The 22,259-nt window shown below is 37.4% G+C and overlaps 1 protein-coding gene across 6 annotated transcripts in view; it reads left to right on the top strand.

Annotated features, from left to right (window-relative positions):
- RASGRF2 (Ras protein specific guanine nucleotide releasing factor 2) overlaps window positions 1–22,259 on the top strand; it is a 129,201-nt gene that overhangs the window by 32,015 nt on the left and 74,927 nt on the right. For 5 of the 6 annotated variants that reach the window (XM_021380887.1, XM_021380886.1, XM_021380885.1 and 2 more), the window contains 8 exons: window positions 2,560–2,666; window positions 12,101–12,248; window positions 12,858–12,947; window positions 14,669–14,922; window positions 16,140–16,219; window positions 16,675–16,868; window positions 18,423–18,532; window positions 20,444–20,562. In XM_021380887.1, coding sequence (XP_021236562.1) covers window positions 2,560–2,666; window positions 12,101–12,248; window positions 12,858–12,947; window positions 14,669–14,922; window positions 16,140–16,219; window positions 16,675–16,868; window positions 18,423–18,532; window positions 20,444–20,562 — 1,102 coding nt within the window. The remainder of the gene's footprint in view (window positions 1–2,559; window positions 2,667–12,100; window positions 12,249–12,857; window positions 12,948–14,668; window positions 14,923–16,139; window positions 16,220–16,674; window positions 16,869–18,422; window positions 18,533–20,443; window positions 20,563–22,259) is intronic. The other variant, XM_021380890.1, reaches the window with a different exon arrangement.

The following is a 22,259-nucleotide window of genomic DNA, read 5'->3' as shown; positions in this document are numbered from 1 at the left end:
GGTTTATTTTGAAACATGAGTGCCTGCTTCCTAGTCCAACAGACATGATAAATAATGATACTGGTAGTTGGTGTAAATGTGTCCTGTAAAGCATAAATATTTACTGTCATCACATCAGGAAACTACTGGATGTATATAGAAAAGTGTTGAAAATGAAGTAAAGCATCCAGGATACTGTCATATTTCCTTGCAGTAAGATATTTGCTGCTTGAGAATATTAGAGAGGAGTTAGAATTCAGGTGTGATGTAGAGATACTCTTTGGAGGTACGTTGTGATACTTTGCACTTTACTTACTGTAGAGTTGACTTCTGGCTAAGTCAAGTGATAATTGATGCTCATGCTGGAGTGCAGCACTCTTGTGTGATGGAGCAGGTAGGTGATGTTTTTAAAGCAGCTAATGAAATCAAATGCCTTCTATAATTTAGTTTTTGTTTTCATTGAGTCCTTTGGCAGTAGCCCTGTTAAGTTTGAATTTGTGCATTTTCTTGGTCTAATGAAAAGCATTTAGATTGTGCCTGTCTCCATAATAACTGCATACTCCTGAGCCTAAATTCTGTGACATGAAATCACTGCAAATCTTGCTCAAATGAGGTCTGAATTAGATGACTTCTAAAGAAGAGATAGGGAGGACTGCAATGCTGTATTTTCCTTTAACTTGAACACAGTGGGATTAAATCTCGTGCTTGTCTATACTTGTATCTGTTCTTATTTCATATGTCAGTTAGCAGCTTTGTGAATCACAAATAACTTGTTACATAAAATACAGCTCTGATTGGTGTGGTTTATCTTTAAATATACTTAAAAAAAAAAAAGACTATTCCAGTGTATAAACAAAGCACATTTGTATGTAATCGTGCTGCACTTTTTTTCCAACTTGTAGGTTGTATTCAACTGCACTGCATTATTATGAAAGTTACTGATATGGAAAATCTTATGGATGTCATTTTATTTAGTTTCAAGGCATTCAGATTTAAAGGATACACATTGCTGGAAAACTTACAGTTTAACGGGGTTGTCCTTTGAATGATTTATTGATTCTTGGCTGTAAACGAGAGTAGTTTTCTTTCAGAAACCAAACTGGTCTGGGCCCAAATTTTCTTTATGAAGCCTACTAAACGTGTATATTTCTGCTTATTTTGCCTTGCCTTGTTTAACAATTTTTAGTAAATAATACAATTCGCAGGCAAATAGATTTTTCTTTGTGGAATGCCATTTTATGTACTCCCATTACCTAAAATGAAATTAAACACAGAATTGTACTCAGAAGCACAGAAACAGCTCAGTTTTGTACATGCGCGGCCCCCAGGCAGAAACCTAGATACAAGCACAGGTGTGACTGGCACACAGCCCTAGTGCCAGTAGTGAATATAATTCATGCTGGACTCTGTACATGCCATGCATGCACTATGCCTGCACAGCAGGCTGCCAGATGTTTCAGAAGGGCTCAATGAATGGATGAAATGCTCTCTCTTTTTATATGGACAAAATTCATTATAAATGTTGATTATAAACATCTGCAGCCACTTCTCTATAGGTAAAATTTCATCCTTTTCTTTTTGTGCTTGTGTTCCTTCTGCCCTGGAAATGGCTATTAATTCTGAAGTGGTTTATATTTGCTGGATCTCCAGCATTGTGCTTGGCTCAGAGAGGTATTTTCAGCTGAACTGTGGGTTTGACAAGGAAAGCAGAATGTTTGTTGACATCACTTCAGGTTACTTACTGCTGCAAACAATGGCTAATGGAGTGGTGGGAGAAAGTAAATTACATACCTCACTTGCTGGCTGGCGTGAGTTTAGAATCTGCTGTTAGAACACAGAAAATAATTGCTACCATGTGGTTACAGGCAGTTTCTCATTAACGGGAATGATGGTGGAAGAGGAACTGAGAAATTTGAGATAATAAAGAGAACTGAATGGTCTGATACGGAGATGATTTTCACTGAGATCTTCTGAATCACACAGCCTAACAATTAGATGGCTCTGTGTGGGGTCAGATCCAGCACAAGTAAATCTGCCTATGAAACAACTGACTAACCAATGGCTGCAATTAAAGCACCCACTGAAGTTAAAGGTGTGTGTTTAGTTAGAATATTTTCTCACTTATTTTCATCTAAATTGCAGGAATACTGTTTGCTGCCTTTTCACAAGTAATCTCGTGAAATGAGTTTTGAAATAGGTCATGAGATTCTCAGGTTCTGCTAGATATTTCTATTATTATTGATATTACTACATTCTGAAAGGAATGCAAGGAAAAAAGAACTACAGATACTCTACTATAGTCACAGTATTATATTTGACTGTAGAAGGAGTTGTATTCTGTTGTCTTGTATGTGGGATCTTAAGAATGATAACTTACTGTAAGAAAGATAAAAGTCATTACCTTGATTCACAGCGGACTACGTTACAGTTTCAACTTGAATCCGTGTTTCAGGACTAATAGCATAAAACGCATCATCAGAGGCTGGCAGTGGTTCAGGCTGAGTTGAAAAAGACAGACTCCTTACGTATCTTGTTTTATTTAAGAGTTTCTAAACATTTTTTTCTCATTTTAATTTGCAGTATTACTTTACTGTTCTATTTGGCCATGAAGGGCAGAAGCCACTGGAGCTCCGCTGTGAGGATGACGTTGATGGAGATGAATGGGTAGAAGCTATTCACCAGGCTAGGTATGAAGGTTGATCATTAATCTTCACCTCTGTTTTACTGATAATAATTTGAAAATCTAAATTCACCTTCTAAAATAGAAATAAGTTTTACAATGTGTTAGGTGCGTATTACTTGCAATTCATGGATATGTTTTAGAAATAAATGCTTTTTTCAGTTCGTGCTTACAAAGCTGTATTTTATCATTCACAAGTGACTATATTCCAGAAGAAATTTGCTACAGGATACCCTTTTATTGGAAACGGCTCCTAGGATTAGTCTCTTAAAAGCAACGCGAGTTATATGCATGAAAAAATAAGTGATCTGCCAAATGAAGAAATGAATGTTTCTTTAAAAGTTCTTATTCAGGAGGAAAAGTAAGAAAAAGGAGATCAAACCATCGCTATGATAAAGTATAATGAAAAACTTCTTTAAATTGAAGTTCTGAACAGTGCCTTTTGAAAGGGAGCATGTTAGTACTTCCAGCCATGCAATAATTTCCCTGAAAAAAGGTCTGACTAGATAGTATGCAAGGTTTACCGTATGATCGAAAATCAGCCAACTGAAGGTTTGAGAAATGGGTTGCAGAGGCAAATGTCTGCTGAAATGCACTTTCTCCAGCCTCTTCTCTTATAGTAACCTCAGCTAGTCTACTGTACCATGGTAACGCTTTGAGGAAGGAGACAGTTTCTGAGTTGCTTAAAAGCTAAAACATGTAAACAAAAGTGATTGTGCTTTACAACTGAAAATGAACACCAAATGGAAATGTTTTATTTAGACCTTCTGAAATCAGTCCCTGAATCTCTACCCCTTGTCTCCTCTAGGCATCTACTGTTTGGATCTTTATCATTTTCTTAGCATTGGTGCCTGATTGAACAGGTCTCACCCTTTCTTGGAAAGCATCTGCTAGGCTGTGGTACTAAATGAGCCATATTTTGCATGGTAGCCCTGCCAGTGAACAACACATTTCGGGAACTGAGAAGCTATCAGGTTTTGAAATTTCTTCCCATAACACCTGTGTTATTAAGGATAACTGTTCAACTTGTTATTGAATTTAGGTCAATTTTTGCTGTGATTTATGATAAAAAGGCAATGAAGAAAGGAGACTGAATTTTTTGCTTTCGGGTAAGGGCATTCAGGGTAAGCGGGATCCTACAGTATTTTCCCTATTCTAAGAATTTTCTTCAAGCTTGTTGCCTGGTGTAAAAGCCACATATGCAAGAAGAGCTTCACAACACTGAGTTAAAATTTCTTATTGGAAGGTTCATTCCATAAACACATCCCACATGAATTTCCAGGGCAGCACTTAGCAAAATATTAAACCAACCTTAAAGAACACACAAATGAAAACACTGACAAACTTTCTGAGAAGACGCTAGTCTTGAATTGTTATTTGCACCCATCATCTGAGGTGACAGCTATAATAACTTGGAACTACAGACATGGACTGTGAGGGATATTCTCAGGGCCCTGTGTCATCTGAGGGATTTTTGAATGTTCTTTTCTGCATAGGTTCTTTATTTCTTGGCAAGGTTTTCCAAGGACTTGGACATCGCTTTTAATGTTCTAGTATTCTTTTTATTTTGACAGAATACCAATAAGTGACAAAAATTGTCGAAGTTCAGCTGCTCAACACAGAGCGTAAAACAGTACTGTTGTTACATCATTATTCTAATGCTATCCTGAGTGCAAATTGCTTTTATTTGCTTTGTGTTGTACCTAGCAAAAAACACTTATGGATGCACACCTAGTTATTTAACCATTGGGTCTTTTACCAAAGATTGAGAAAAGTGAAAGATAATAAATAGTTTTAGGCTATTACCTAAAATTTTTCTTGCCATCTTAAATAAAACAATGCTCAGGGATTATTTTTTCCCTGCATTACCAATGTAGACTTTTTTGTTTGAGTTTGCCTTTATTTTTGACATATGGGGACAAGCTCTAGGAACTGCTCAGATGTTACTGTTTGTCTGAGACTAGCTTAAGACATTTCTGACCTTTCTCTCACATTTTTGTTTTGAATTGCTAAATGACAGTTTGTGTAGCCTTTTGAAGATACTTTTTTCAGTATCTTAGATATCTTAGTTAAAAAACTGAACAGATATTAAGAACATTTCCCCTTCCCTTAAGTTTAAGGCCTGGATTATCTTGTTTTGTGTCAATACGTTAGAAACATTTGTTTTCTGGAGGGTGCCTTTGTTATCAGTAGCTATGATAATCCGTGTTTTAGCTGAGTCAAAATAGGTTTGGAGTCAGTTGTTTTTCTGTTTTTATTTGATTGTTATTGGTGTTTTTGGTGGGTTTTGTTTTTTGATTGATGCATACAAAATGTGCGACAGTACCTCCTCCTCATCTGAGAATGGATGGCTCTTACAATGGTATATGCAATTCAATGTATTCTCCTGGGACTCAATTCATTGTGAGCTCCGTGTTCGTACCTGTTTTTCATCTCTTCTCATTTTGTTTCAATTCTCAGTGTTTTGAGTTTTCAGTGATATTCAGAGTGGCAGAGTAAGGTTTACTTTTTTGGAGATATATTTCTGGACTGGAGGATTTATTCTTGGCAAATGCTGGCTCCTCTGTCAGTGACTGCTTCTGGGATTTCTATCTTGGGCTTTTGTTCCAGTACTTGGTCCCTTTTGAAAATATATTTCTCTGTCAATAGGCTGAGACTAATTTTTTTTTTACCTTCTCTTACTATTTCTTCTTTGATTTTAGTGTGGTTTTTTTTTCACTTAACTGAAAACCTGTTAGGTTTCATTTTCTTTTTTGTATGTATGAAGTACTCATCAAATTTCTACTCTAGCTTATTTGAAATTCTTAATTTAAGTACCCCAGGCTGCAGTTTCACGTATGCTTTAGACCTGTACAGGCCTACACCGCAGCTGGAAGGAGCTGTCATTTTCATAAGTCAGCTGTTCATTTCCACACCTTTGCCAACCCTTCCCTAATGCTGCCATAAGCGTGAACTTAATTGGGAAACTGATTTGCACGAAAAACAATGATGTTTTGCATATTTTTTCCTGCATAGTTTTAATCTAGCTATCTGTCTCAGTTCTCTGTTTACTACACATCTACACAATACACCTGTGTTCACCACACAAAGGAATGGGAAGCACATGATTGGAAAAGCTGTGTGGGGGAGAAGAGTGGAGTGTTTCCTCCGGCTAGATTGCTGTTTAAAGCATATGAGATGCCCTCCAATTCCACAGTCCTCAAAAAAAAAAAAAAAAGGCTCGCTTTAGAGTCTTGTTGGCACACCTTGCCTGCTAATGCAGGATGTATTTCACATAGGATTTTGCAGACAGTTGTGAGCTCAGTCTGCTAGCTTGAAGCTGCCTGGAAGCTCAGAGCAAGTTCCTTTGCTGCTAATGCCTTAATGCTGGAAAGGAAATAACAACCATAATTTTGTAGTTTTTAGATGGCTGGGAATGGGTCTGAAAGGATTTGAGTAATGCTCAGAACATAAGCAAAGCAACCTCATATCTGCTGTTCAAATAATGTCTGGCTAAATCCACAGAGCAAAAGGACAGGGGATACCAGATCTGAGGCAAGGCTGCCTCTGTCCCTGTACCCAGACTGAACCAGAAGTGAGCCTGAGCATGTGTTCTCAACACAGATGAGCACAAATGCAAACCTAGCTGGCCACACAGATCAGCACAGACAAACATTCAGCATTCTTGCAGGCACAGAAATCACCAGCAGCCTTATCCTGTTCCTCTCTGACTGATCAGGATGAAGGTATACTTATGGAAAAACATACATATATACAGTATGGAACCCTTCGATAAATAGCCTAGACATGCAGTCTGTCCAGATTCCAGTCTTTCAGACTCATCAATACGTGGCTTCCAAGGGGCTAATCTGATCCACTGGCTAGTCAGGCTTGATACTTGCTAGTGATCACACCCTGAACATGCACACTCACACCATATACACACACTACTGCTCTCCAGGTAGTTACTGGCACTGCAGATACACAGGGTCCTATTGCCCATCGTCTCAGCTGCTGGCACTTAGAGCTCCATGAACACATGTACAGAGTCCTCTCACTAAGGCAAAGAGTTAGAAATTGAGTTTACTGGGAAGATGCAGCATACCTAGAAGATAGAGCTGATCTGATCAGGTGTAGGGCACAGAAAGGCAACCTTACTTACAGTGGGGCTGGTGAATCCTGCTGGAGGCAGGAGTTGGCACTTTTTTACTTGACTGGGTCACTGGTGTTCCTTGCCTGTGCTTATGGCCATTCCTGTGGAGACTAACCTTTTATGGGCTGAATGGTCTCCTGCGATAGCTGTGGGAGTAGCTGGGCCAAGGGGCTCATTTATCTGCTTAGTTTATTTGTTTTTGTTAAAATTAGTCTTTTATCACACGCCGTAATATTCCTGCTCTTAGAAACAGAACCAGAGAGGACTGCATCACCTATGCTCCTTGCATGTGGAAATCTGTCTTCTCCCCCAAGAGGGCTATGTTCCTGGAGCAGACATCTTAGTGCTGCTGCAAACTACTACTTTAGCCCATTAAGGGGACTTGTACATCTTGGCAGATAGGTTCCTGTTGCATTTCGCTTTTCTGTCATTTTCACATCAGCACACAGCACATTAGATAGGCACAAAACTCCAGAGGCAGTCATTATTTATTGTTATTATGGCTGTCCAGGTGATTGGTGTGGTAGTTGTTTTCTAAGTGAATATTTGAATTTTCACCAGTCCCCTCCTCCAAGAGATATTAGCAGCAAGTTCTCAGCAGCTCAGTGAATCCTCAGCTCACACAATGAGGAGGGTCTCTTCCCTTTGTATTTGGTCTGTTCTTTATAGCTGCTGTTGAATTCTGACATGTTTTTGCATGATGGAGTAATGTGCCTGTCTATTTGAGATTAATTCCATTAGTCATATTTTCCTGGATAAAGGAGTGCTGGGACAATTGAAACAGCTTCCCTTTTAGTATAAGTTGTAGTGGACCCTGTGTTTTGGAATTTGATGGGTAATGCACTGCTTAATGACGTGTGTTTTCAGGATTGTCTCATCATCCCATGAGAGGGTAGCACTGCCATCCAACATACCCATCGTCCAAAAGAAAGCCATTCCCCAACTCCATGGCTTGGGGACACCAAGCTTTCAGTGGCTGTTGGGGCTACCTTTTTGAAAGAGTTTGTGTTCCAGTTTTTATTTTCGTATCTCAATTAGAAGAGTTTTGTACTAAAAATAACAAGCCGTTTGGGATGCAGACTAACCATATGATATATCACACAGTCCTGATATGCCACCCTCCACACCCTGACTACAGTAGTCATTCGTAGTCCAAGTGCCATTTCCCACCTGTATGACTGGAAATCAACAGGCACTGCTTTTACAGCCTTTCTAAACAGTTGTCCATGTGTATTTGAAAGTCCATTTTAGCTTTATATATTCCAATATATACACAGCCCTGTAAACTCTCAAAGCCATTGGTTGTCTTTGAAATCCCATATCATCAGAAGTTCCTTAAAGCTTAACAGTGCTCATGTACAGGTGGTCTCACAAGCCACATTGATTGCAGCCATAGGGATGGATTATGTAGGTTCTGTTGTAACATTTACCATCCATAATGTGTCTGCTAATATGACAATAAACTTCAAAGCCTGTCTGGAAGCTGTTCCTCCTTTGATGAGGAGTCCAAGGCTGCTTGAAGGTAATTCATCTGGGCAGATGTACATGCAATTTCTTTTGCATGCCACACCTCCAAAGCCATCTTCCCTGCTTTTCACAAAGAGTTGATGAGGTTGCATTTTGCATTTCAGATCTTTAGGGTGATTTGATAGGGCCATAATTATTTCTGGCAAGGTTCACTACATTGTACTTTTGGCTGCTTGTGTAGTTTTTGTACAGTTAGCATACTGAAGCCTTTATCTTCATCTGCTACCACAAAAGGGAGTTCCTAATAATGAGACACCTCTCAAGATGCTGTTTCCGAATCTTGCTACTTACTGTTAAAACCTTACAGAATTACTTCTCTCAATAAATACCACTTTATAGAAAACTGTGGTTCGCAACGGTTGTTTTTTTTCTTTTAAGCAGTACCTAAACAGAGAACTAGATCCAGACTGTTCATGTGTTGTTTTACGAATTTTTCATCCTCTTGACATTTTAAGACTTCATTATCATTTTCTTTATTAACGAATTTTTTTATACATATGTAATCAATTAAAAGCCTGCTGATTCATTATTGAAACTGTCCTATCTTTGAAGGCTCCAGAGATGATGATTGATACACAGATTTGCAATCTAAGTGTTATATCTAACTCTAACATGTAGAGATGGATGAGAAATGCAGAGAAAAGTGTTGTTGTAACAAAGTGAAGTTTATTCCAAAATCCTGTAATTTCCATTTCCCAGAGCAAGTGCAGATTTGGGAAGGAAAATGGCTAGCCCATTCTAAGTTACTGTAGTTGCATAGGCTTTTCTAACTAACTTCTCTTTGTACTGCTAATTAACGGGAGTGAAGGAAATGTTTGATTTCCATCCTGAGACAGACATTTTATGCAGTCAGAACCACTTACTAAGCAAAATACTCGTATATATGCATCTCAAAATACTCTATATACATCTCAAAAAAAAAAAACTTTCTTTCATTGTCAAGTTCTCATGGCCTTTTAAAGCAAGACTGCGGAAGTATAGCTTAATGCATTTTAAGAAATTGAAAAATCTAGACAAAGTTTCTTCCCCTAAAGGGAGAAAATAAAACAACAAAAAAGCTGATAAAAATATTGTATGTACTAGTACTCTTGAATCTTACGTCAGTTAAGACTATAGGAATTGTTCACTCTTTGTGATTCTGCATCTTGATGTTCTCCCTGGCCTTCAATAAAAGCAAATCCAAATCTACCAAGTTTTGTATTGGAAGCATTTAGTAGTGAAAGAGACAATTTTGAAAAGGAAAGATCCAAAAAAAGAGCTAGTCACCTGTTTGGATCTAGTTCAGGGTAGAAAAGGCTACTCTTGGTATTAAATGTGAGTTGCTTGGTGCTGCGGGCAGTAAGGACTACTTTTTCTTCTCAGTTACATACGCTTTTATCGTTGTAACAGCTCTTAATCATTGTAAATGTGCAGGTGCTATCTGTGTTTCTAACTCAGACACTTCTTATCATGCCTCTTAAGGTGCAAGGAGATTAGGAACTATGGGTTCTGAAAAAGCAGAATTCTTGTAAACCAAAAAGATAATTAGCAAACATCTGTAAAGCACTAAATCTCATACTTCATTACTCTTTATTCCACAAAAGACGTATGTACTGCTCCATTATGGATTTTTTCAGGGATTATATTTTATTTGTTAGAAGAGATGTTCAGTGCCCTTTTTTGGCCATTTACGTTTTACTATTGCAGTAGTTAAAAAATAGAAATAAATGCAATAGAATTGAATTCACTTCTTATTCTTCTCACAATCCATTTGAGGAGGAGAAACTTTTGTTTTATGATAGCAATGGGAATTCATTCTATTTTAAACTTAAGATTCCCTTCCAGGTTAAGCAAAGAATTTAATAGCTGTACTAAATAGTTTACCCCTCCACTATGTAATTGCACACTGACTGAGTTAGCAGTAAATACATAGAAAAAAAGATTAACTGGAGAGCATGCACATTATTATTACATTTTTAAAGCAGCATTTAATAGCAAGTATTCATTTAAAGATAACTACTATAGCAAGTAGAAAGAAGTTTAAAAGGAAAACACATGCAATCCAAAAATTCCTTTTGTCAAATCCTGTACTAAGATGACAGTAGGAAAGACGTCATAGTCAGCATTTTCAGTGATAGATTATAGATCATAAAATAATAAAAGATCCTCTGCCAAAGATTTGGACCTTAGTTCTGCCATGTTTTTGCAGTTTGGTGTTTGTCTTAACAAATCCTAGATCTGTAGAATGGGTTGAGTTGGAAAGGACCTTAAAGGTCATCTAGTTCCAAACTTCTGCCACAGACAAGGGCACCTCACACAGGACTCATCCAGGCTGGCCTTGAAGACCTCCAGGGATAGGGCATCCACAGCTTCTCTGGGCAGCCAGTTCCAGCTCTGAGTAAAAAAAATTCCTCCTAATCTAATCTAAATCTTCCCTGCTTTAGTTTAAAGCCATTACCTCCTGTCCAGTCAGTACACTGCCTGATAAAGAGTCCCTTCTCAGCTTTCTTGTAGGCCCCTTTAAGGTACTGGTAGGTTGCAGTGAAGTCTCCCCAGAACCTTCTCTTCTCTAGGCTGAACAACCCCAATTCTGTCAGCCTTTATTCATAAGAGAGGTGCTCCAGCCCTCCAGTCATGCTTCTGGCCTTCCTTTGAACGTGCTCCAACAGGTCCATGTCCTTGTTTTGGGGGCCCCAAAGCTGAAAGCCGTACTCTAGATTGTGTCTCCTGAAAGTGAGGGGGAGAATCACCTCTCTTTCCCTTCTGCCCACACTCCTTTTGGTGCAGACCAGGATACACTTGGTTTTCTGGGCTACAAGCATACATAGCCAGCTCATGCTCAGTTTTTCATCCACCAGTACTAATTCCTTCTCCTTAGTGCTGCTCCCAGTCCACTCATTGCCCAGCTGGAACTTGTGGTTGAGATTGCTTTGACCTGTGTGCAGAACCTTGCACTTGGCCTTTTTGAACTTCATGAGCTTCACACACAGCGCATCTCTCAAATCTGTCACGATTGCTCTGGATGGCATCCATTCCCTTCATTGTGTTGACCACACCTGTCAGCTTGGATGAGTGGTTAATTATTTAACTCTCAGAGGAACAATCTCCTTGAGACCTAGGTGAATAGGCTGTATGTGTCTGTAGATTTTACTGAATTGTTGCCAGCAAGAAGGCACTTCATGGGACTGTGCTTTTTCTGCACATTTAAATTATCTTTGTCGAAGAGATTGAATCACGTGAAAAAACAGTCTGATTAAGACGTTGTTTAAGAAGGTTTGATTTCTTCTTTACCTGAAGTTGATAATTTGAATGAATGAACAATGAAATAGATATTAGCAAATCAAAATAATGGTGTTGAAGATGACGATAGGAGTTCTTCCGTAAAGATATCTAACAGGTAGAGAGAATTAGAAGTATTTCAGATGAGGTGCTAAATGCTATTCCCAAATCTCCCCTAGTAGCAGAAGAAAAAAGCAGGCCATAAAATAATTAAAGAATTTGACTGAAGAGAATTCTTGAGCTTAACCTGAGAATTAGAAGCTTTTAGAAAGATCAGTGCAATTGTCTTGCTCAAGGTACTGGGAGATTTGGTACACTTCTATCTCTAAAAAGATCATTGAACATTTTGTAGCTTTGGATGATTTGTGATCAAGCTATTCATTATATGTTAGGCCAAACAAACACATTTTTGCTGATTTCTTGTCACTTCTGTAATTTTTATTCTGTCCCATATCCCCCCTCTTAAAGGGATATGAAAGACAACGTTTTGCTATTTTTACTAAATTAAATGTTTTCCTTTCTAGTTATTCAGATATTCTGATTGAAAGGGAAGTTTTGATGCAGAAGTACATTCATCTTGTCCAAATTGTAGAGACTGAAAAGATTGCAGCCAATCAGCTTCGACATCAACTTGAAGATCAAGACACAGAAATTGAAAGACTTAAATCTGAAGTATGTGGCAAAGTCATCAAGTAATTGCTAAATTGCAATATGTTCCTGAGTGCGTTATAATAATTTTCAATATTTCTGTAATTTTTATGAAAAATAACAGTACCCAGTAATATCAATATGCAATATTCCTCCTCTAAACCCTTGGCTAGATTTTTATTGTGGACTGGTAAACTGATTGGATTACTGCTTTGTCAGAGAGTTTAAGATGGCACATTGCTTTTCAATATGAATACCACCAGTGGTATTATTTTCTACCTGTCTTTGGACACTTAATTTTGTCCAAACTACTCTATTTCACTGAGTATTAAAAATTTTCTTGCAGTTTTGATCTGAGGAGGCGTGAAAGGCACACTTCATTTTGAGAGGAGAACCTTTTGGTGCAGACCAGGATACGCTCTCTTTTGGTTCTTCTTCCATCTGGATCAAGAGCCATGTTTGTTTCCTGAAAACTGTATTTATGTCCCTGTGACCAAATATATGCTTGTCCTTCTGTGCAGCTTAAACTTTAGGAAGAGTCTTAGAAGACAAGGAAATTATTTTTCTGTTAGTTTCATAACAAAGAATTTCATTATATTGAAAAAGCATTTAATGAATGGTTGTTTTTGTCAGATTATAGCTCTAAATAAAACAAAAGAAAGAATGCGACCTTATCAAGGCAACCAGGAAGATGAGGATCCAGATATTAAAAAAATTAAAAAGGTAAACATGTACCGTTGTGTGTTTGAGAGGAGAAAAATGGAATGGGGGAGATGTTCTTCTATTTCAGTCTGTCTAGTTTTGTTTTCCACTAGTTTTGTTTTCAGTTACTGTTGAATTAAGCACACTCAACTATCAAGATATCTTTTACCATGACCCTACTAAAACTACTTAAATTATATCAACTTCTATTTTTCAAAGGTGTATTTATTCCATAGTATGTTTCTTTCTTACTCGTTTGTTTTTACTTGATATATATTCACTTTATTAGGGGAGGTTGCACATTTCATTCAACTGCCTGTGAAGAATGAAATTAGGTCACAGGCCATGTCCTGTAAGAATCAAGCATATAGTGAGTTTATATTCCTTTCTTGTAAAACAATGTTTATAAAGAAATAAGAGAATCATTTACATTGTGTCACTGCATATGGAATACAAACACTGAAAATGCAGAGAGCTGTGCTATTTCAGTTTTTCTGCTGGTCTATTTAGTATTGGTCATTTTAAGATATTATGGCCAGTGTTTTTAATATAAGGGAAGAATTGTCCCAGTTTGTATGGTATTTATGTGTGAAGCTTTTAGTAATACTGCTTAAGGCTGTATATAACTGCCTCCAGAACTGTGCCCATAGCTGACTCCCACAAATCCTAATACATGAATATAAATGGAACTCGTGCTTGAAGATGTGGTCCTGTATCTGTCACCCAAATTTTCACAGTGCTCAATCTCTCAGATTACGTAATTTCTTTTCTGCTGCATGGGTTTAGTTTCACTAACCATTTCTGAATCACATAGTCTGAGTCAGGGTCAGCACTGAGCTGGTAACCTTGTGTGAATATTCTTTTTCACTGTAATAAAGCCAGAAATGTCTCTTTTAGTACAAGGAGAGTTCTGATTCTGATTCACTGCTTTCTACATCTTGATTGTTTTGACAGTTGGGCCTTTTTTTTTTTTTTTTTAAGTTGTTTATTCAGAGTAAACTGTTACCAGTGAAATTTTCCATTTCCCTTTCAAGACAAATGATTGTCACAACAAGATCAGGGCAACTGAAGTTTTCTGTGACTAGAAGTAGATGTTTAATCCACTTGTAACTTCAATGGATATTATGCTTAAGTAGATTTTTCTGTAACAGAGAATTATTTTAAGAATGCCTCAAATCTGCCTTTTCTGGATAATAGTATTGCTGGTCTAGGCATCTGATATTAAGTAGCATATGTCAGATACAAACACTAAGTGGTATCTGTACAAAACAGAAACCAAACTGAGCTTAACAGCTATTTCAGAATTATGTCAATGCTGATATTTAAGTCTTGAAGTACTTTACACAAAAACACTGCACAGTATGATTGGTGGTGTAAGAAAGTGAGAAATGTGTAAGGAGAGGTAAAAGGAATTATAACAACCTGTGTATAGGACAATTGTGCTGACAGGAAGAGGTTGAACATTTGAGACTGTAATAAAATCTTGATAGGTACATGGTGTATTTTCAAACAACTTTTGGGCAACAAATATTATGAAAATTACCAAATGCTTGTAGGACTTCTATTAAAAATAGATACCTAAAAGAACAGTAAGAGGGACAATTGTGGATCATTAATGTTTTAGAGGACAACAGATTTTTAACAGAAGCTTTTCATGTAGAAGGTTATTTCTTGAGAGAAAAACTAACAAGTAGTCATGAAAGGTTTTCTCTCATCTCCTTTTCTGCCTGGTTCCTTTTTAGGTTCAGAGCTTTATGCGGGGCTGGTTATGTAGAAGAAAATGGAAGACTATTGTCCAAGATTATATTTGTTCTCCCCATGCAGAAAGTATGAGAAAAAGGAATCAGATAGTTTTTAACATGGTTGAGGCTGAATCTGAATATGTGCATCAACTTTATGTTCTTGTGAATTGTTTTCTGAGGCCCTTAAGAATGGCTGCAAGTTCAAAGAAGCCACCTATCAGTCATGATGATGTTAGTAGCATTTTCCTCAACAGGTATGCTTATTAATTTTTTTGTTGCTTTTGGAGGTTCCTCTGAGCACTCCTTTTCATTCTGTCTGTACTAGCAGTAATAAAGTTCTGCTTTTGTTTGTTTGTTGTGATATAAGTAATGTGTCTGATTTGGACCACATTCCCTTGGGGTAAGAGGTAAGGTGTAGTCTGTCATTCTGTTTGAAGCCATTTAGTCTTCTTTGCCTCCGTACATTCTATGGCTTGTGTGCTAGAGGAAGGAAAACACAAATAATTCCTTACAGAGCAGCTCTCTTAAATTTTCTGTCACCTTTCCTGTTTCCTTTTCTCTTATGAGAGTGAAACTACTTAGTGGCCTCGTATGATTCAGATAAGACCCTGAGGATGAGTATGTCATATTTTCTATTTTCTATTGTTATGCCTAAGGAGCCTCCTTTTCTCTTGCTTGTCTTCTCGTATCCAGCAAAAAAGAATTGTTCTTTGCATTAAGCATCCTAGTGCTATTGTAATGAGTATGTAAAAAGCCAGCAGCCATCTAGAATTTGATACAAGATTGGGACTGCATTCTAGACTGCCTCAAACTTCTGAGAGAGCAGCTTGTTCTTTTTGTTATGAGGCAGACTTTCCTTTCATAACATCTTATTCATGATCACTGCACTCTTAATGATTTCACTTACTGTAGGGATGCCTCTAAAGCTTCTTCTGCTGATCACATGAGCTCAAGTACAATGTTAAAGTTCATGTTACAGAAAAGCTTTCAGCTTCCAATCTTGAAGAGTACTGAGTAAGAATACCTATAGCTGCCATTGGCTAGAGGTTTTCTAAAACTATTGATACACTGTCAAAGATATTCTTGGAACGCTTATCCGTTAACCTATGTGGAATATGTTATTTAACAGATGATTTTATTTAAAAGATTAAGCAATTAATATAGGTTAACACAAAGCAGCATCATTAACAAGGTACAGCATGACTACACTATTATATTCTTTGCATAAGTACAGCATCTCCCCCCACAGCTTTCCACAGTAAATACTATGTATTTTGTAAATATACTGCACTAAAAATTCTAAACAGTGTAATAAAATGAATTGTTTACTTCCATAATAATAATTGTCTTCTGTTTTTCCTACTGAAATGAAAAATGCACCAGTAAACAGGAAGGAATGCTTCTCTGTGAACTATAAATAGGCACATAGACCTGAATTGTCTTTTTGTTTCTTTAAATATTTGTTTTTCAGTGAAACAATCATGTTTCTTCATGAGATATTTCATCAAGGTTTAAAAGCAAGAATAGCTAATTGGCCTACCTTAATTCTAGGTAAGTTAGTGTATTTTCTATTACTGTATTTTTACTGTATTCTTACAAGTTATTGTAGTTTCTCAATTTTTGTAGTTATTTTTTGAAATTATGGTGAGTTTTCGTCTTTTAATGACAGTGTCCTTTTTGAGTGGAATGCTTTTGCAGTGCTAGTACCATGCGGTTTGGTGTAGTGAGTGTACCATGTGGGCAGTAGTATAACTCTCCTCATATCTAGATATAACAATGTTTACACATGGGCCCCTGCATTTTCAGTGAAATTATCTGATTATTAACTAATCAGAACAACTGTATTTTGGCAGGTGAAAGAACCAAGTATAATGTTTCTAAAAGCTCAGTATATTGGAAACAGAACTGATTACAGTAATTCACTTCCGTAGAACGTAATAGCTTGAAAAAATACATTCCAAAACATGGGTAGCTGGAAAAAAAAAGCATTTCTTGACTTTTTCTAGCTGACTTATTTGACATTCTGCTGCCAATGCTGAACATATATCAAGAATTTGTTCGGAATCATCAGTACAGTCTACAAGTACTGGCAAACTGTAAGCAAAACAGAGATTTTGACAAACTCTTGAAGCAATATGAAGCCAACCCAGCATGTGAGGGGCGAATGCTGGAAACTTTCCTTACTTACCCCATGTTTCAGGTAGACTCTGTACATTTTTTTCACTCTTTGTTTTTACTGTTTTGTTTAATCATTTTGTGTTAATGAAATCATGATTGGTAGAAGATGTTTCTTGCTTAACTAGAAGTAGTCTCATGCAAACTATTTTGGTTTTCTTGTATTTCATTATTATACAGAAACTGCTTGTTAAACTGCTTAGAGTCTTTTCTCCAACTACACTGACTCAAATCTATTAAGAATCCTGTATATATGCAAGGAGAATGTTGGATGGGGACTAGTGCCAGAAGAATGAAAAAGGAAAAGTTGAGAAACAAATTCTTGACTTCTGACCTGCTGCAGGAATATGCAACAGTCCAGACAGGGATAATATAACTGGTATAGCAAATTAGAGCAGTCACAAGCATTTTTTCAGAAATACATTTTGAAACCTTCCTCCTGCTTTTGTTCTTCAGTGACCTGCTCCTTAGAAAATCAAAAATATACTACAGAAGTTTTGAAAACTTCATTAGCCTTCTGATATCTTGTGTTCATCTGTCTGGACTAATTATTTGCAGCTGTTTTCAAAAGTCTTTGAAACACTGGTGTGATGATTTTGTGACTTTTATGTCACAAAATGACATATGACTTTTTACTTACCATGATAATGGTGAACCCCCTCAGTTCTTCAGTAACTGGCAAATGGAGTTCCCCCCTAAAAAAAAAAAGGGTCACTGCCATTGTGTTAGAACTAGTCAGCCCTATTATCCTACTTAGAAGGGCATTGCTACCTCTAACAGTGTATTCGTTCACTTTCCAGCTTGTATATCGAGAAGCTGGGGAAATTTTGACTGAACTGAAAAATATCTTTTGGCTTTGGAGGGAGAATAGAGAGGGCCCTATTCACATGTGATGAATAATGTTGTGTTGAGGATGTTTTCAGCGTAGGAGAAAGCGTCTCTCCACTTACCAAATAGCTCTTATTCTTTAAGATACGTAGTACTGCAGGATCACTTGCTTCTGTTTAACATTCATGAAACTACCTTAAGTGGTGACAAATTGAATCAGGATTGTGTTGCTACCATTTGGCCTTTAACTGTCAAATCTTGCATGTTCTTCAGTGTCCATTAGTACAATGTGAATTATTTCATCTATATGCTAACAAGCCACCTGGCTTTTTTAAAGTTGTAAAAAATCTAGATGGTTGTAACCTATTAAAATTTTAGTAAGGTGTATGTGGATCTCCCAGAATGTTATGAAAATTTTCTGTGTTGACACTTGAATAGCTGCAAGAAAATAAGAAATCCAGGGCTATATTTTTCACTGTCTCTGATCTTTTTTTTCGTAGAATAATGAATTGAACTTATGTTTCCTCAGACTGAAAATGTACACACACACATGCAGCCTCTGTCACACAAAAGTTCAGTATTTTGGCACTTTTGTTTAGATTGTATGTGTAATCTTAGCTGTGGATATTTGTTACAAAAGGCTATGTTTGCAATACTTTTCCGACCAATGTAATAGCTCATATTTTAAAAAAAGCTGTACTGAAATTATTTCTTTAAGGATTTACTGATTCTATGCCAAATTTGTTTTAAGATTCCTAGATATATTATAACGCTTCATGAACTCCTGGCTCACACACCGCATGAACATGTTGAACGAAAAAGCCTTGAATTTGCAAAATCCAAACTAGAAGAACTTTCAAGGTGAGACTTTTCACCCTTTTATTCAATAATTCTGAAGCAAAGACTCTAAAAGGTAAAATGAATTTTCTCTCTTTTGATTTGGTTTTGTTCTTTTTTTTAAAAGTTATTTTAATGAAAAGGAACAAAATGAAACCAAAGTGCAGAAAACCAAAGGAAAAAATAGTCATATTTAAACTCTTCTAAGTCTTTTGTTTAACAGAAATCTACAAGTACCTTGTATTTTGGTCTGGGGAGAACAGAGTTGCTATAGAAACCACTTACCCTTTTGTTACGAGTAATTTTCTTTATATAAAGAAATATATGTGCTTTTTCACCGTTGTTTAAAAAAAAAAAAAGGGCATTTTCAATATTCTACAACACTGGAGATCAGTTAGGGTCTTGAGAAGTACTGAGTTCTCAATCTATGTTACAGTTTGCTTGTGTTAATGAAGTAACCCATTTTCACGTGTGCTTTAAAGAATGCCAAATAAACAGGAGCTAAAGATAAATTTTCAGAATTAGTACTGGCTGTAGAAGCCTGTAAAATAAATCTCTTCCCGAAAAGTCCAGGCCTATCTTAGATGCTTCTTTCTGTCAGCCAAGTAAGAAATTTGGTTGCTATCACTAGGAAACAGATCTTTCTGCTGTGAACAAAGACATGCTACATGAACAAGAATGTGTGACTTGAATATCTGGAGTATTCAACAAAAAAGTCCCTGTAAAATATGTAGCTGTAAATATGTGATGGTGTTATAGCTCTTGTTAATTGCATTCTTTTGACTGTTCAGACTTCTAATGCTTTTAAGACGTAGTAGCTATGTTGGGCAAACTACCTATTAGTTTGGAGCTTATTAATTTTTCTTTTTTGTCCTGCTGCATCTTCAATACAGTCAGCTTTCTGAGTCATCTAAATGTCATGTCCTGCCACATTTTAAAGCTCTGGCTTCTTTTGAAGAGCCTTCTGAAGGAGTAGCTGCATTTGGTTTTTTGCAGTGTTAGCAGGTTCTGCCATGTTCTGAGGCCATTTGAAGCAGAGAAGTAATGTCTCCTTTCCACTTAGCCAAAGCCAGGAATTTCTGTGTGTAGGGTTGTATGTGTATATGTATAATCAGATCGAATAGTGTTGACTTTGCTTCATCTCATAAGTTAGAGTTCATCCAACTGATTTTTCTCTGAATGTTCAGAATTGGAGGCTTAAGTTGACTGATCCTCTTCTGCTCACTAGGCAGGCAATATGGACTGTATGTATAAAACTTAATGGCTCATTTGTCGTAGATGTGGGGGAAGAGTAGCTTTCAGACAGTGCAGTCAAGTCACAGTTCAGGAACATCACAACACCATGTAAGCTTCCATGTTGAGGTTGGTCTTGGAAAAAACTATGCTTTTCTGTGTAGGATACCAACAAAAAGAAGAGGAAGTAAGTAAGAGATGAACCATTAAGGCTGTGATCGTTATAGGAAGCAATGAGGAAGTGAATGGTACATTCAAAACTAAACTGTAGCAGAACAGGCTGGGAACCTAAAATCAACGTCAGGGAGTCAAAAACATGTTATATAACTAACATTAACAACTAGAAAACATTTCCAGTTTTGTGGATGCTATTAAGTATCAAGAGGTACTCTTCTAGCAGCTGTGAAGACTTTTCATCTTGGTGGCATCTGTCAAATGTGTTCAAGCATAGTGTAAGAGCAACTCTGGTAAAATAGGTTCCACTGCTGAAAAAAATGATAACAACAATGGTTTAAAAGAAGGAAAAACAAAGCAACAAACTTGCTCTGGAGTAGTCATGTACTGCATGTATGTATCTGTTTTGTGGCAAAGGACAGTATCAACTCTTCGTGTGTACACTGTCAAAGTGCAAATGAAGTTAGATAAAATATTGCAAGACATATTTCAGAGAATTTAAAGTACATTTTGTATCATGTCTGACAGGGTGATGCATGATGAAGTGAGTGACACAGAAAACATCCGGAAGAATTTGGCCATAGAAAGGACAATAGTAGAAGGCTGTGATATATTGCTAGATACTAGTCAAACTTTTATACGCCAAGGTAAGACTTCTCTTTTAAAGCTACCTATGTAATCATGAAAATAATTGCATTAAAACCAGCAGGGTTCCTGTTGCCATCATTGGGCAGGTCGCTGCATTGGGCACAGCTAACATCCTTAAAGTCCCATGGAACATGTAGGATAAGTTTTAAAATGCGCAGATGACTACTTTGAGACTATAGTTGAGCCCCATTTCTATACTGTTTTATTTAGGAACCCTGAAAAACAGCAGCATAGTAATGGTAAATCATCCATGGGACAGTATTATACACGCTGACTAGGCTGTGATCTTCAATTGAATTGTAATTACCTGCAGCACTACAGAGTCCAGGGCTGTCTGGTCAGTCAAAATGGTAATGCCAGTTGATGCATCATTTGGACAAAAGCGCATGAGAAACTTGGGATTTTGTCAAATGATAAAGTAGTTGCTAAGAAAGAAAAGAGCTGTCCGTTGTTCCCATTTTAATCAGTGCTTCAGAAACATCTCAAATTCATAGTGCCAGAATAGATCCAATACCTTTTGAGAGGTACATTTTTGGGCTTCAATAGAAGTTCAGGATAGATACAAAAATCGCTTCAACAAGAAAGTCATGAAGAAAAGAAAGCCTTACTGTTTGGCGAGAAATTTAGAATTACGTCTAATAAAATGCAGTTAGCAAAAAGAGAGAGGGAATGGCATACCGTATTCTTTATTCTTGGTGGTTTTGGAAACTCTTCCCTCTGAAGTGTAGGTCCATCATGTACAGAGAAGGGATCATTCCACCCCTGCTCAGCATTTGAGAGGCTGTACCTGCATACTGTGTACAGTTCTAGGCCACCCAGTTCAAGAGAAACTTGGACAAACTGGAGAAAGTCCAATGCAAAGGTACCAAGCTGCTGAAAGGGCTAGGGCACCTCTCCTATGAGGAGAGTCTGAGAGAGCTGGGTCTGTTCAGCCTGGAGAAGAGAAGGTTCAGGGAGGATCTTATCAACATGTATAAATACCTGAAGGGGGGTGCAAAGAAGACAGAGCCAGACTCTTTTCAGTGGTGCCTACTGCCAGGAGAAGCGGTACTGAGCACAGCTTGGAGCACAGATGGTTCCCTCTGACCATCAGGCAGCACTTCTGTTCTGTGGGAGTGTGGGAGCCCTGGCACAGGGACCCAGGGGCTGTGGGGTCTCCTCCTTGGAGATCTTCAGAAGACCCGGGTGTGGGCCTGGGTGCCCTGTTCTGGGTGGCCCTGCTTGAGCAGGAAAGGTTGGACCAGATGAACCCAGAGATCTGTTTACCATTCTGTGATACTGGGAGATAAATTTGTTATTGAGTTCCACAAAATTGTAATTTAAAGGAAGTGGTAACTCTAACTACAAACTCTAAACGGATTACAGTTCTTACCTGGTGGGGCTCACTCTAATGGTAAACCAACAAATATGAAAACTTCATAATTGAAGCTTATTTTCCATTTATATAAGAATTTACTTCTGGATCTTTTGTAACAAGGTAGTAGTTTTGTATGGAATAGCTACAGATCTGTAGCGGGGGGTTTTAACTAGGCACAAGCTTCTTTGCGTCTGAAAAGCATTACATATATTTAGAGAAGGTTGAGGATTTAATTTAGGTATATCCCTTCACAAGATCTTCTTTAGATAGCATCATCAGAACATTTGGTATTTAAATAGAATCATATGCAAAGCTGGTAGTTTAACAGGCTTTGTATAT

This window comes from Numida meleagris, chromosome Z (assembly GCF_002078875.1).
Source record: "Numida meleagris isolate 19003 breed g44 Domestic line chromosome Z, NumMel1.0, whole genome shotgun sequence".
Taxonomy (NCBI): Eukaryota; Metazoa; Chordata; class Aves; order Galliformes; family Numididae; genus Numida; species Numida meleagris.
The sequence above is the reverse complement of the archived record's forward strand: the minus strand, read 5'-3'. Positions and strand labels throughout refer to the sequence as shown.